Genomic DNA, 14,870 nt, shown 5'->3' with positions numbered 1-14,870 from the left:
CGTATTATAGGCCTATGGGATGTTCTCATCAGCTAATGCAACGTACAACTGTGAATTATAACCTTACTGACAAAGCTCAATTTAATACTCAGCAGTTAGTAGTTGGAGGTGTTAGAGGTGCGAGAACAGCAGAGGAGAGAGAGAGAGAGAGAGAAGCAAGGGTGAGGGAATATAAAGGACTCGGTTTGCTCATCAATCTAACAGAGGACAGAGGAAGTCATGGTCAGGTGTGACATATTGTTTGACAAAAAAAAAAATCATCTATGTCAGGACACTGTGGGATAAATATCAGCTCCCCCTAGGGGTGACATACGACCAATGTGACATAAATACCACCATCCTGCAACCAGGGACCAAAAATCTCCATATAAAGAGCTGACAAAGATGAATTTTGACGTGCATCAGGGACTATTGTTTTAGTGTTGGAATATGTCATGCTGTTTTGACATTATGAATAGCTGATATGGGGTATTAGTGAAGAGGATTCATTTCTAATGAGAAAAAAAGTGTTTTATTAATAGGATATTCAGTGAATTTACTTTAAATGCTTTCATTTACATCATAGGTCTCAAACTCGATTGCAGGAGGGCCACAGCTCTGTACAGTTTTGCTACAACCCTAATTAAAGCAAGAACACTGGACGATTGAAAGTTCCCGGATGTGTTCTTGATATCGAGGATGCATCGATGCAGACTTTAGCACCAAACTTGCTTGAGAAGTCCCAGAAGTCATTGCATCTGAATAAAGGAGGTGGAAGAGCAGCATTTTATACAGATTTATTATAAAAGTTATTTATAAAATTATTTCTCTTAAGAGTTTTCCTAAATGAGACGGTGAAAGTTAACATGAAAATCTTTAAAAAGGCATAAATGCATTAAAGCCCTGCTCACACTGTGAGATTTCAGCCACGATTTTGTCATCTTAGACAGATTTGGGAAATCCTAAAAGATTCCTGAAATCCTAGGCTAAAATCGGTGATCTTTGATCATTGGTTAGACATGTTCACAGACAGCAGCTTAATGACAGTTGCGATCAGATTTTTCCTCCGATGAAGCTATGGCAGTGTCAGAAGATTTCAGACACTTTCCTGCAGTGTGACAATTGCTACGATGAGCGTCAATCCAAGAATCAGTAGGAGCGCAGAATCTGATGACGCAATCCATGCGACAATTCACATTACTGCGGCGAAGTCAAAACTGTTTTTTTTTTATTTTATTATACAGATAGTTTACGTTTGCTGAGAGGAATCATTTCAGAATGCGGGATAGTGAAAGTGTCACGGGTGCATGACGTCAAACTCCGGGGGCGTTTTCTTTTGTGTTTCTTTCAGTTGGACTTTGAGATAGCTGAGATCTTACAGTGTGACATGGGAGCCATGTTCATGCAGTCTGACATGCTACATTTGTTTAGGATTATAAAAAATAAATAAATAAATAAATCAATAAATAAATAAACAAAACAAAACAAAAAAACGCACAGTGTGAGCCTGCCTTCAGAGTGTTTATTTGCTGAAATTCATATTAAAATTAGTTTTATTTGTATTGTGCAACGTATATTTGTAAAGCCTTTATGCATAGTATATATATATATATATATATATATATATATATATATATATATATATATATATATATATATATATATATATATATATATATATACTGTATATATATACTGTATATATATATATATATATATATATATATATATATATATATATATATTTAAAAAAAAACAATAAATCGTTGTATGAATGCTGTAATAATTCTCTATTAAAAACATGTAAAGGTCATGTGACCATCAGGAAGAACAGCCATAGACTGCTTCTCAATTCCCAGAATGCAGTGAACGGATTTGCGTTCTTATGGAGACCGATCTTGCCAAGTTACCTAGGAAGAATGAACTCAGGAACTGTGAGAACACAGAACACGTCCTGTTAGGAAAGAGATGCTGCATTCTTCCCTGGTTTTTCCTGATGGTCACATGACCTTCACGCATTTTTAATGGAAATTATTTAAACATTACAGCATTCATCTAATGATTTGTTGCTTTTCCCCTTTTCAATACATATTCATTCATTCATTTTCTTTTCGGCTTAGTCCCTTTATTAATCTGGGGTCGCCACAGTGGAATAAACCACCAACTTATCCAGCATATGTTTTACGCAGCGGATGCCCTTCCAGCTGCAACCTATCTCTGGGAAACACCCATACACACTCATTCACACTCATACACAACAGATCATTTAGCCTACCCAATTCACCTGTACCGCATGTCTTTGGACTGTGGGGGAAACCGGAGCACCCGGAGGAAACCCACACAAATGTGAGGAGAACATGCAAACTCCACACAGAAATGCCAACTGACCCAGCCAAGGCTTGAACCAGCGACCTTCTTGATGTGAGGCGACAGCACTACCTACTGCGCTGTCGCGTCGCCCCTTTAATATATATACTATGCATAAAAATATTATAAATATATGTTGCACAATACAAATAAAACAAATTTTTATACGAATTTCTGCAAATAAACACCCTTGTGTATATGCCTTTATAAAGATTTTCATGGTAGTGAAATCTCACAGTGTGAGCAGGGCTTTAATGTGTTTATGTCTTTATAAAGATATTCATGGTAATGTTTACTTTCAATGTTTCATTTAGGGAAACTCCAGAGAAAAATAAATGATGTCCCTGAACTTTAATATTAAATCTATATAAAATGCTGCACTTCCCACCTCCCTTATTCAGCCGCAATGACTTCTGGGACATCTCGAGTGAGTTTTGCTCTCAAGTCTGCATAGACATGTCCTTAATATCAAGAACACCATTGAGAACTTTCATGCTTCCTCTGTTCTTGCGGTCTTGAGTTTTGGAACTGAACTTTGTCAGTTGATAATGATGTTACACGAAAACACGATGACGCCAGAACGCTGAAGAACGCATATTGAGAAACAGCTAAAGACTACTAGAAACTATTAAGCAGGTGTGTGTTAGAGCTAAACGGTGCAGAGCTGTGGCCCTCCAGGAATTAGGCTTGAGACCATTAGTTTACATCAGGGGTGGGCAAACTCGGTCCTGGAGGGCTGGTGTCCTGCACAGTTTAGCTCCAACTCTAATCAAACACATCTGCTTAAAGATTTCTAGTGATCTTGAAGACACTGATTAGCATGTTCAGATGTGCTCGATTAGTGTTGGAGCTAAACTGTGCACTACACCGGCCCTCCAGGACTGAGTTTGCCCAAACCTGGTATACATTGAGGGAGTATTTCATATGGGGGAAAATGTGCTTACTAAGGCTAACTAAAACCAATGTTAAACTATATAAACCATTTTTTTATGAAAACAAACAGTTTTAGCTTTTAAAAAAATACAAAAACTATTATTACAAATTCAAATAAAAACTGTAATAAAAACTATAGCAATATATTGATATCATTCCACAAACAAACAAACAAACAAACAAACAAATAAACAAACACTGACAGATAATAAAAATAATAAATGGTAAAAGTTTTGTAAAAATGAATTTTTAGCAGCCATATTTCAGTACTTAATGGGGATCCTTTAGAAAGTATTCTAATAGGATTGTTTGCCGCTCTTACTGCATATTTGTGGAAACCTTGACTAGAAAGTTCAACAAAACAGTGTCTAACTCAGGCATGGGCAAACTCGATGCTCGAGGGCCGGTGTCCCTGCAGACTTTTGCTCCAACACTAATCAAACACACCTGAACACCCTAATTAGTGTCTTCAAGATCACTAGAAAGCTACAAGCAGGTGTGTTTGATTAGGGTTGGTGCAAAACTATGAAGGGACACCGGCCCTCCAGGATCGAGTTTGCCCATCCCTGGTCTAACTGAAACAGATCTTTGTATCTCCATCAATGTATTTTACTATCACTTTTGGAAAACTTTTATGCATAATTGCTGAATTATAATTATTTTCTTAATTTTGTTCTTTAAATTGCAGTCCATTTGTAAAAGAGAGACTACGCAAACGCTGACATTATTCCAGTGGTTGTTAGCATATTGCTAGGTGGCTGCAATGTTTGTTATTAGTGGTTTGTAGGTATTCAGAGCTTAAACTTAAGTTTAGGATTCAGTGGGTTTCAGTTGAAAACATTATTTTAATTGAAGAGAAAATGACAAATGGTGTCCCACAGGGCTCTATTTTAGCACCCGTTTTATTATTTATTAATGACATCGTTTGTGGAATAACCTCAGCTAGAATTCATTTATATTCTGATTACATTCAGGCACAATTATGTGTACAGCACATTCAGTAAATCAATCTCTTGCAGGAAATTATTCAGTTTCTGCATCTGTCAATGACCAACTTAAATTTGGTTTTAAACTTGAATGAAATGAAACTGTTGCACTAAAACAGATCAACTAACAGTACTTCAACTTTACAAAATTGAATCTATTGCAAAAAAAAATATGTATATGGTTAGATGACAAACTGGGAGATTAAAACATTAAGATTAAAATTTGTATTTCTTTTTGACTTTCACGCACATTTACATTGATACAGCGAGATACACTCTATCATTTCATACAAAGAAGGAAAGTGAATATGCTGCTGTTTATCACAAAAAGTATTTTTAGGTAAATTCCAAGAGTTCGGCAAAACTGCATTCTCTCTTTTTTAATGTTAGAAATCTCTCACTATTAAATAAATAAATAAATAAATAAATAAGTAAATATCTTTCAGTCTTATGGCTCTGTTCTAAAGGGAACATGTACTTGTTATAAAATATATTTTTATTTATCTATCTATTTATTTAATTTTTTCTTTCTTTTTCTTTATTTTCTTTCTTTGTTTCTAATATTTGTCTGATGAGAAGAGAGTTCAATTGCATCTGTTTTATTTTGTTTATATGCGTTTTAGTACAAATATTTTTGAGCAGCCATTTTGGTAGGACTTTTTGGAAGAAGAGATCTTGTATCTCAATGGGACTATCCTGCTAAAATAAAGGATAAATAAGATTATGAGAACTTATGAGAAGGTTGTGAGAAGAGTGTGAATTACTGGGGGTTTGCTAAGGGATTGACCCACCTAATTAACACTTTCCCCCATGAAGGACATCAAAACAAGAGCTACGTGGGGGTCAGCCCTTTAATAATAGGATATAGTTTTCATTGATCTAACATTCGTTAATTTTTTCATTCATTCATTTATTCATACAGTCTCTTTATTATTCAGGGATCACCACAGCGGAATGAACCGCCTCTGATCTAACAGATCATATAAATTTACATTTGACCACCCCTATAACAGTACAACTGTCAATGCATGAAAGTTCCAATCAATCTATGCAAGAAACAATTCATTCAACAGTCTGAAACTAGATCTAGACCACCAATAGACATTGTGAAGTGTTCACATGACAGCTTTTTTCAAAAACAGGTCTTTGTTTCTACATACAGTATAGCCTAAAAAATACAGTAAAGATGCATAGTTTGGTCGATGCAACAGCCAAGTCGTTAGCGCACCGACATATGGTGCAGTAGCATGACAGGGCATCCCGAGTTTGAATCCCGTCTCAAGGACATTTCCCAACCCTACCCCCCTCTCTCTCTCTCTCCAACTTCGCTTCCTGTCCAATAAAGCCAAAAAGGCCTAAAATAAATCTTTAAAAAAAAAAAGATGCATAGTTTGACCTTTGGTAACCTCTGAAGCTAATCAAGAGGATACTGTAGGTCAAAATAAACTAAATATTCCACAAATCCCTCAAACAAATCTTAAGTTTTATTAATAAATTAGATGTCATTTAAATATACAGAAATTTGATTCACTAAAGCATGTATTACACAAACTAACATTCCCAAAAAAGTTGACCCCATGATCATCAATGTAAAATTCGCACCCTGATGAGATCTGTAAAATAATAAATAATAAAATAATTCTGATGCTCAAAATATCAAGAACCACTAACAATAACAAGAACTGAAGGAAAACTATTATTTAGAGACCACCAATTCATGTTCACACCAGTGCAGTGACAACGTAAAAAATCAATCATTACCTGGAGAAACAGTCTTGATGCGGATCGGATGAGGGCAGGAGTTGAGAAGTCCACGCACATCTCCTAAAGTCAGGCCCAAAACAGGAGTCCCTCCGATTTCTAAGATGATATCGCCAACTGTGATCCCGCCCCCTGGTGCAGCCGTGACAAATGGGAATTCTCCATAATCAGCCCCGCCTCCGATGGCTATCCCCAACTCTCCAGAGCTGCCGACCAGCGGGACAAAGTTCTCCTGCACTTTGGACCGCCAGTGCAGCTTCTTTACTGCAACCTTAGACATGGCCACCGAGCTGAGAGAGCGAGAGAGAGAGAGAGGATATAAACAGAGATTAAATTCATGTCAGTAGGGACTAAACAGAGAAAATCTAATGCAAAACACTGACTGCTTAGAAATGTTGTACATATCGATTGATGAAAGACAGTCTTATGGTTTTTCGAAAAACTAAATAAATCGCAGAATATTCATTTTCCATGAACTACTTCTTTAAATCTGAAGCTGACATGGAGCAGACAGATCAAAAAAGGGCAGGAGGTCGGTTTTGCCTTAAACAATAAGAGCATGCCCTCATTTCTATCTGGGCTATAAGGACCCTCCAGACAAATCAACAGATGCCGTGTCAGTGGGAGGCAAAATGAGCACAAACCTGCTGCATCAAAACAGGTGGAGGAGCTCATCAAGCCAGACTTTCTGAAAAATACATGCAGTGTCCCCAAAAACTATTTCAAAACATGTATACATGCTCAAAAAATAAGTGTATAAGAATGCTGTTGTTTTTAAAGGGATAGTTCACAAAGAAAATTAACTGTCATCATTTAATCACACTAGGGCTGCATGATATTGGAAAAAAGTGACATTGTGATATTTTGTATTTCTGTGATATATATTGCAATATGAATATAATTTCACGATATGAATTAAGTAACTATTTGGAAGGAATTCATAGTTTTTCACTGGTTAGGAAGATTTTCTAGGGGACTACATCTGCATGAAATGTACAAAATTATCCAAAAATATACTAAATAAAACAAATTAAAGCACAGATGAAAACTGTAGAACAAAAATAAATTGGAAATAAATGTCATTTTATGGTTTTCGGTGTAGTCTGACAGTATTGAGCTACACATATTCCATAATTAAATGTAAAAAAAAAATAGTTTTGATTGTACAGTAATTAAACACGATTATTGTTGTTAAAGCAGGAAACTTTATAATTTATTGTGCACAAATGGTTTAAATTTGCTTCAAATTATACAGTCACAGGCCTTAAAGGGCCATGAAACCCCCCTCTTTCAGCTCAAGTCTACCTCAGAAAAGTTTTCAAAAAATGCTCCAAGATGGCAGTGGAGCACTGCACTGAAAAAAGTGTTGCATGCAGAACTGTTGCAAACTATTTATTTGTGTTGAATTTAAACAAACAAATTAAATGTAATAATGTTCTACTTAATTTGTTTGTTTCAATTCAGCCCAAATAAATTTTTTACAACCACTTAACGTAAAAAAATGTGTAAATCCAAGGAATCATCTTTGAATAATTTTTTTCAGTGTGCGAGCAGAGGGAGGAGTGGGCGTGGCCAGCAGAATGAGGACACCCACTGTTAGGACACCTATGATTTTCTGGTTTACAAAGTTAAAATGCAAAGAAAAAAACAGTGAGTAATTTAATGTTCTGCTACATTTGTTATTCGTAATTTTATATACACATATCCACAATTTGTTCATTATTTGTATCATTATAAAGATAATCGTGTTTATATAAACACTATAAATGAGGAGGACTTCTCTCCTCCTCAATCCCCAGGTCTGAATCCATACACAGTGGATAGCAGTGCAGCAGGTCTCTTTCCCTGTCTATTTCAACAATTAGCCCTGCTGGTAATCTGGAGATTTTAAACATAGGCGAACACAACAGCACGGATAGGCGATATATCTGTATGACAACAAACTCAACTCATGAAAGACAAAGTCAGCTATTCTCCAATTCTCATACAGCTCAAAACTGCTTGCTGCAAACCAACAGCTTTGCTATATCGGTCCTGACAGCATCACGGGGAAAAACATGCAACAAACACCGTGGATCATGGAAAACAAACACATACGACCTGTGTCATGCGCGGACGCGATCTCACCCAGTCATTTGGTTTCCCATCTTGGCAGGTCTGCCTTGCCTTCGGAAAGCATGTGCTCTCATGAATAAGTAAGAAGCATGGTCTTCTCATAGGATAAGAAAACTCAGCTAGAAATAATAATGAGAAACCGATGCGTCATCACTCCACTCGCAGAATTGCGCTAAGTGACCGATTTTGATGCCGCCTCAAAAATTATTTTAAACCCGGAAGATGAAATCAGCTGACTAAAGCTCAAAATTATCCAGTTTTCCCCACAATTATAGCTGGCAGGTGATAACATTGTCTTAAATGATACTCAAGACGCACAAATCTGTTAAAATAAAAATTAAAAAAAGTACTCCAGGGTGTCTTGAACCTTTAAAAACACATCCAAGTAAAATTCTGTGTTTTTTGGTTAATCCAACCTTAACATTGCAGGTCCTGTGACTATTACAGATTCGCACACTGAAAGTTCGAAGCTGAAACGATATATTGTGCAGCCTTATACCCTTCTCACAGTTGTTCTAAAAATGTTTGACTTTCTTTCTTCTGTGGAACACAAAAGAATATATTTTGAAGAAAGCTGGAAACCATTGACTTGCATACAGTGGCGTAGCGAAAAATGCAGAGGCCCCCCTGCATGGACTACTGGCAGGGGTCTCTGTCGAAATCACGGTCAGTTGGGGGTGTCTGACAGTCGCAGAAATCAAGCTCAGTGGGGGCAGGGGGGGTTGAGGGGGTCTGACGGCCACATATGATGTTAAAGATAACAGGGTTTCTTCGAAGTATCTTCTTTTTGGTTTATGAAGGTCATAAAAGTTATATTCATATAGTCAAAGTTATAATCATAAAGGTATAATCATAATTGTTTGAAATATATATTGAGTAAATTTTCATTTTTGGGGTGAACTACCCCTTTAAGACATAAAGGTAACTCTTATATCCGCTTGTTAAGTGTGACATCACGCAAAGCGGCTTCTGGGTCCAAGTGCCCTCTCAAACTGTATGGAGAGACTCGTCAAATGATAATAATAAACGTTTACAAAGCAATGTAATACTTTTTATATAAAATTCACTTTAATGTGTAATATGACTAAAAAGTGTCCATAAAGTAATATTTTCTTAATTCAAATAAGTAGCGGTTTGGACCCGGAAACAGTATTCCATACGTCACCGATACATCACGACTTAACTAGTAGAAAATGGTCCATTGTTAACAATTAGTACTAACACTTTACATAATATTAACTAAAATGGAGGTGAGATAATAGCAGTTAGTAATAGCAAACAGGGACAAAGGTAGCTCCACTATAGGAAATCCTTACTACTGTAAATAAAATATCCTCGATGAGAACCATTTGTAAATTATGACCAATAATTCCAATAACAACCAGTTAATCAACACAGTAATGTTTTAAAAGTGAATTAAAGGATTATATTTCTAAACTAATGCATGGAACTAATGGGATATCCTCCAAATAAAAGCTTATAAATTAAAATTATGACTAATCCAAAGGATGGATGCATTGCATGCAGATACTCTGTTATTTCAATCCTTAAAAAAGATTCATTTATTTTCTTTTTGGCTTATTCCCTTTATTAATCAGGAGTCGCCACAGCGGAATGAACCACCAACTTATCCAGTATATGTTTTATGCAGCGGATGCCCTTCCAGATGCAACCAATCACTGGAAAACACCCATACATTCTCATTCACACTCATACACTACAGACAATTTAGCTTACCCAATTCACCTATAGTGCATGTCTTTGGACTGTGGAGGAAACCGGAGCACCCGAAGGAAACCCACACCAACATAGGGAGAAAATGCACACTCCACACAGCAATGCCAACTAACCCAGCCGAGGCTCAAACCAAAAACCTTCTTGCTGTGAGGTGACAGTGCTACCCACTGTGCCACCACCCATAGTTCATTAAAAATATTAATAATAAAGAAAGTAACTCTGACAAGCTCATGATTTCCAAATTTAGAGCTCTATTTGATGTCAGTGCGATATATCTCAGATTCCAAAAGGCCTACCCTTAATGAGAGTAGTCTGGGGAAGACTAAATATAAATAACGATGTTCCCTTGTAAAAAAAAAAACAACTGTTTGCAACTTAATTAGACATGCATTAATGTTTATGTGAAGTGTTACCATGCTTTTTTACTTAAAAAATGGTCTAGAGCACTAGTAGATCTACAAGTACATCTTTAAAATACCTATATGCTTGGTCAGTGCAACAAAGTAACCTTTATCAATGTCAGTTAATAAAAAAATACAACTGAAAATTAACAGATCAGTTAATTTAAATAAATGAAACACTGTTGTAAAGAGCTATTAGTAAAACCATCTGATAAATACACATAAATGTAAATTGAAGACATATATCTCTATAGTTAAATCACACAACTGCATAAACCTGAGCAGAACTGACCTCCAAAACAATCTCTTTGAAATGAGTCCACTAAAAGTCATTGCAAAAAGTGCCTCAGAAAAAGGTATGTTATACTTCTGGGAAAACCTCTAGCAGAATTTGTCTGCAAAAGCCACTTGACTTTATATTTTATCATCTAATGCAATAAAATGGATCAATTGTGTGTGGCTTATGTGGCCGAATACTATTTTTGGTCACTCTACCAGGCTTTAGTTTTTATTTTTTTTCCACAAAATCCTCTAGACCTGGCCTACTGGGGCCTGTGCTCTGTAATATTAGTCTGCATAGACAAGATTGCTATTGCATAACATAAACAGAAAGCTTATTGAAATGATGATTTATGACTATATTACACGTAATGATGCAACTTTGTCTATTTTTCATATGATTTACTATTTATTTAATTTCCTACACAATGGGTAAGTCAATTAAATGCAATGTTCAATTATTTGTTGCAACTTGACAAACGAAAATGTCAATTATGCCTTTAAAGATATAGTTGGCAAATATGTTTTACACGTTTTGTTATTTTGTGAAATATTTACATTATTTGTACATCTAACTACACCTAAAGACGAAACAAATGAACAATTGAAATAATTTTCAGAATTATAAACTTGAAAATATGGGATTAGATTTGTGACAAATACTAAAGAGCCACCCAAGCCATAGACTTTTCTCTCTGCTACCCTCAGGCAGACGGTTCCACGGCATCCGGTCACACACCAGCCGACTGAAGGAAAGTTTCTTCCCTCAGACTATCAGGCTGATGAACACTTAACACACCCCACACAAACTCTTCCACACACCTCACTGCACACCATCAATATGTAGCATGCACTGCACTTTAACCAATCCATACTTAAAACAATACTGCCTACAGCTATGTGTACACCTATTCATTGTACATATTGCTGTCAACATGCTGTTGTTGTATGTTGTTGTATTTTGCACTGTCTGTATTTTGCACTGTCTGTATTTTGCACTGTCGTTGTATTCGCACTATCTGTATTTTGCACTGTCTGTATTTTGCACTGTCTGGAGCCAGCACCTAAGCTTTTCACTCAACACAGCACACGTGCTGCTGATGATGTGACAATAAAAGTGATTTGATTTGAGATACTGCAGCATTAAGCCTGCATTCAAGAGAGGTTTGTTTCGATCTTGGAAAGCGAAAATGAACACTGGTAGTACTTTCAAAACCACATTTAGCAAAAGATAAGCGGAAATACAGTCAACAAAGAAAGCAGTTTATTTAAAGATGATTACTTTTTTGCTATTTAGTTGATTGCTTTTTATTTTCTGAGTGTTTTTATCAATTTTAATGTATGTTCATTTTCACAAAGATTGTTTGTTTTATTTGGAATAATCTCATATGAAAATGGCTAATAGATGCAGGTATAAAGCAAAACAAACTCAAAATGCTTTCCAAGAAGAAAAAAAAGCAAATGATTTTCATACAATTCTCACTTTTAATATCGATCGAATTCAATTTCATAGAGATTTTCTTGTTTTTCAATTTTTATTTTTGTTGATTTTCACAAATTTTATTCTATTTTATTTGTCACAAATCTAATCCACAATCAAGCAAGAATCAAAAGAAGAAAAAACAACCAAACTATTTTCACTTACAACATCAAATTCAGTTTCAAAGGGATTTTTTTGTTCATTTTCACAATATTTAGTTCCGTTCCTTCAATTCCACAGATCTACTCACATATGAACACAGCTAAATTCAATAACAGACACAGATCTAAAGCCAAATAAACAAACAAACGATTTTCACACAATTCTCACTTGCAACATCTATTAAATTCAGTTTGAGGGTGTTTTTTATATGTTTGTTTGTTCCATTTTATTTGGGACAAATCTAATCCAATATGAAAACAGTTACATTTAACAACAGATACAGATCTAAAGCCAAATAAACTTAAAATGCTTTCCAAGAAAAGAAAAAACAAGCAAAAGATTTTCACACAGTTCTCACCTGCAACACCTTCATTATTAACCACATTAATAACATCTTGTTTGTTTTATTGAGCACAAAGCTAATCCAATATAAACACAGCTAAATTCTGTAATAAATGCTTTCCAAGAAAAAAAAAAAGATTTTCACACAAATCTCACTTGCAACATCTATCAAATTCAGTTTCAGGGTGATTTTCTCATTTTTAAATGTTTATTTTTGTTCGTTTTCATGTTTAAAATTTGTCTCAAATCAACACATTTGGCACAAATCTAATCTAATATGAAAACAATTCAACAACAGATAAAGATGTAAAGCCAAATAAACTTAAAATGCTTTTCAAGAACAAACAAGCAAAGGATTTTCCACACAATTTTCACTTACAACATCTATAAAATTCAGTCTCCAGTTAAATTCTATGTTAGATACAGGTGTAAAGCCAAATAAACTTAAAATGCTTTCCAAGAAACAACCAAATTATTTTCACACAATTCTTGCAACATCTATTAAATTAAATTTCAGCATATTTTTCTCATTTTTCACTGTTTATATTTGATGGTTTCACGAAAATTTTGTTCCGTTTTATTTAGCACAAAGCTAATCACAGTTGAAAACAGTTAAACAGATCTAAAGTCAAATAAATTTTAAAAGTTTTCCAAGAAAACAAAAAAAACAAGCAAATTATTTTCACACAATTCTCACATTGCAATATCTATCAAATTCAGTTTCAGAGTGATTTTCTCATTTACAAATGTTTATTGTTGTTAATTTTCACAACATTTTGTTTGTTTTATTGAGCATAAAGCTAAACTCGTTTGAACACGAGCTAAATTCTATAATAAATGTTATAGAATTTAGTGTTTTTCTCATTTTTAAATGTTAATTTTGTTTGTTTCACCACAAACATTTTTTTTCTGTTTTATTTGGCACAAATCTAATCCCACAAAACTATTTTTACACAATTCTCACTTGCAACATCTATCAAATTCAATTGCAGAGAGTTTTCTCATTTTTCAATGTTTAAATTTGTTGGTTTCACAAAAAAATGTTTGTTTTATTTGGCACAAAGCTAATCCTATATGAAAACAGCAACAGATACAGATATAAAGACAAATAAACTTAAAATGCTTTCTTAGAAAACAAAAGAAACAAATAATTTTCACACAATTCTCCCTTGCAACACCTATCAAATTCAGTTTCAGAGTTTTTCTCTCTTTTTTGTTCATTTTTCACAAACGTTTAGTTCCGTTTTATTTGTCACATATATAATCCCATATGAAAATGGTTAACTTCTATATTAGACACAGATCTAAAGCCAAATAAACAAAATAAAATCAAGCAAAGCATTTCCACACAATTCTCACTTGCAACATCTCTCAAATTCAATTTCAGCGTGCTTTTCTTGTTTTTCATGTTTATATTTGTTGGTTTCACAAATGTTTTGTTCAGTTTAATTTGTCACAAATCTTTTCCCAAAGGAAAACAGCTAAATTCAACAATATTTATTCATTAATTTTCATTTTCCTTCAGCTTAGTCTCTATTTCAGAGGTCGCCACAATGGAATAAACTGACAACTATTCCAGCATATGCTTTACACAGAGGATGCCCTTCCTGCCGCAACCCAGTACTGGGAAACACCCATACACACTCATTCACATACACACATTAAGTTCACCCAATTCACCTATAACACATGTCTTTGGACTGTGGGGGAAACCGGAGCACCCGGAGAACATGCAAACTCCACACAGAAATGCCAACTAGTCCAGTCGGGACTCGAACCAGTGACATCCTTGCTACAAGACGACAGTGCTAACCACTGAGCCACCATGTCACCCAATTCTATAATATTTAAAAGCAAAATAATCAACCTTAATAAATTTAAAATGCATTGCAAAAAAAAAACAACCAAACCATTTTCACACTCTCTCGAAGTCTCATTTGCAACATCTATCCAATTCAATTTCAGAGGATTTTTAGAATGTTACAATGTTTATTTTTGTTCGTTTCACAAAAAAGTGTTTTATTTGGTACAAACCTAAACACATTTGAGATATAAGTGGTCTTAAAGACCTAAATAAATCTAAATAAACTTAAAATGCTTTTCAAGAAAAAGCAATCAAACACTCTTCACACAATTCTTACTCCCAACATCAATCAAATTCAGCAGAGTTTCAGCTTTCATTAATACGACTGGAGTGGACAGATCATCTGATGTAAAGGTGCCAGACCGTGATTTAAAGAGACTGCGATTTTCGACTCTCAGAGCTTTAAAATGTGGAGATGCCCCACTAAGTGACAGTTGGCCGGGCTGGCGCGAGGGGCAGGTGCA

At 35.0% G+C, this 14,870-nt stretch overlaps 1 protein-coding gene across 1 annotated transcript in view; it reads right to left on the bottom strand.

The window, feature by feature from the left end:
* Window positions 1-6,306, bottom strand: part of LOC130233207 (membrane-associated guanylate kinase, WW and PDZ domain-containing protein 1) — a 153,747-nt gene extending 147,441 nt beyond the window's left edge. Inside the window, exon 1 of the mRNA XM_056463135.1 lies at window positions 6,027-6,306. Within this exon, the coding sequence (XP_056319110.1) occupies window positions 6,027-6,306 (280 nt within the window). The remainder of the gene's footprint in view (window positions 1-6,026) is intronic.
* Window positions 6,307-14,870: the final 8,564 nt, after the last annotated feature.

This window comes from Danio aesculapii, chromosome 8 (assembly GCF_903798145.1).
Source record: "Danio aesculapii chromosome 8, fDanAes4.1, whole genome shotgun sequence".
Lineage (NCBI taxonomy): Eukaryota > Metazoa > Chordata > Actinopteri > Cypriniformes > Danionidae > Danio > Danio aesculapii.
The sequence above is the reverse complement of the archived record's forward strand: the minus strand, read 5'-3'. Positions and strand labels throughout refer to the sequence as shown.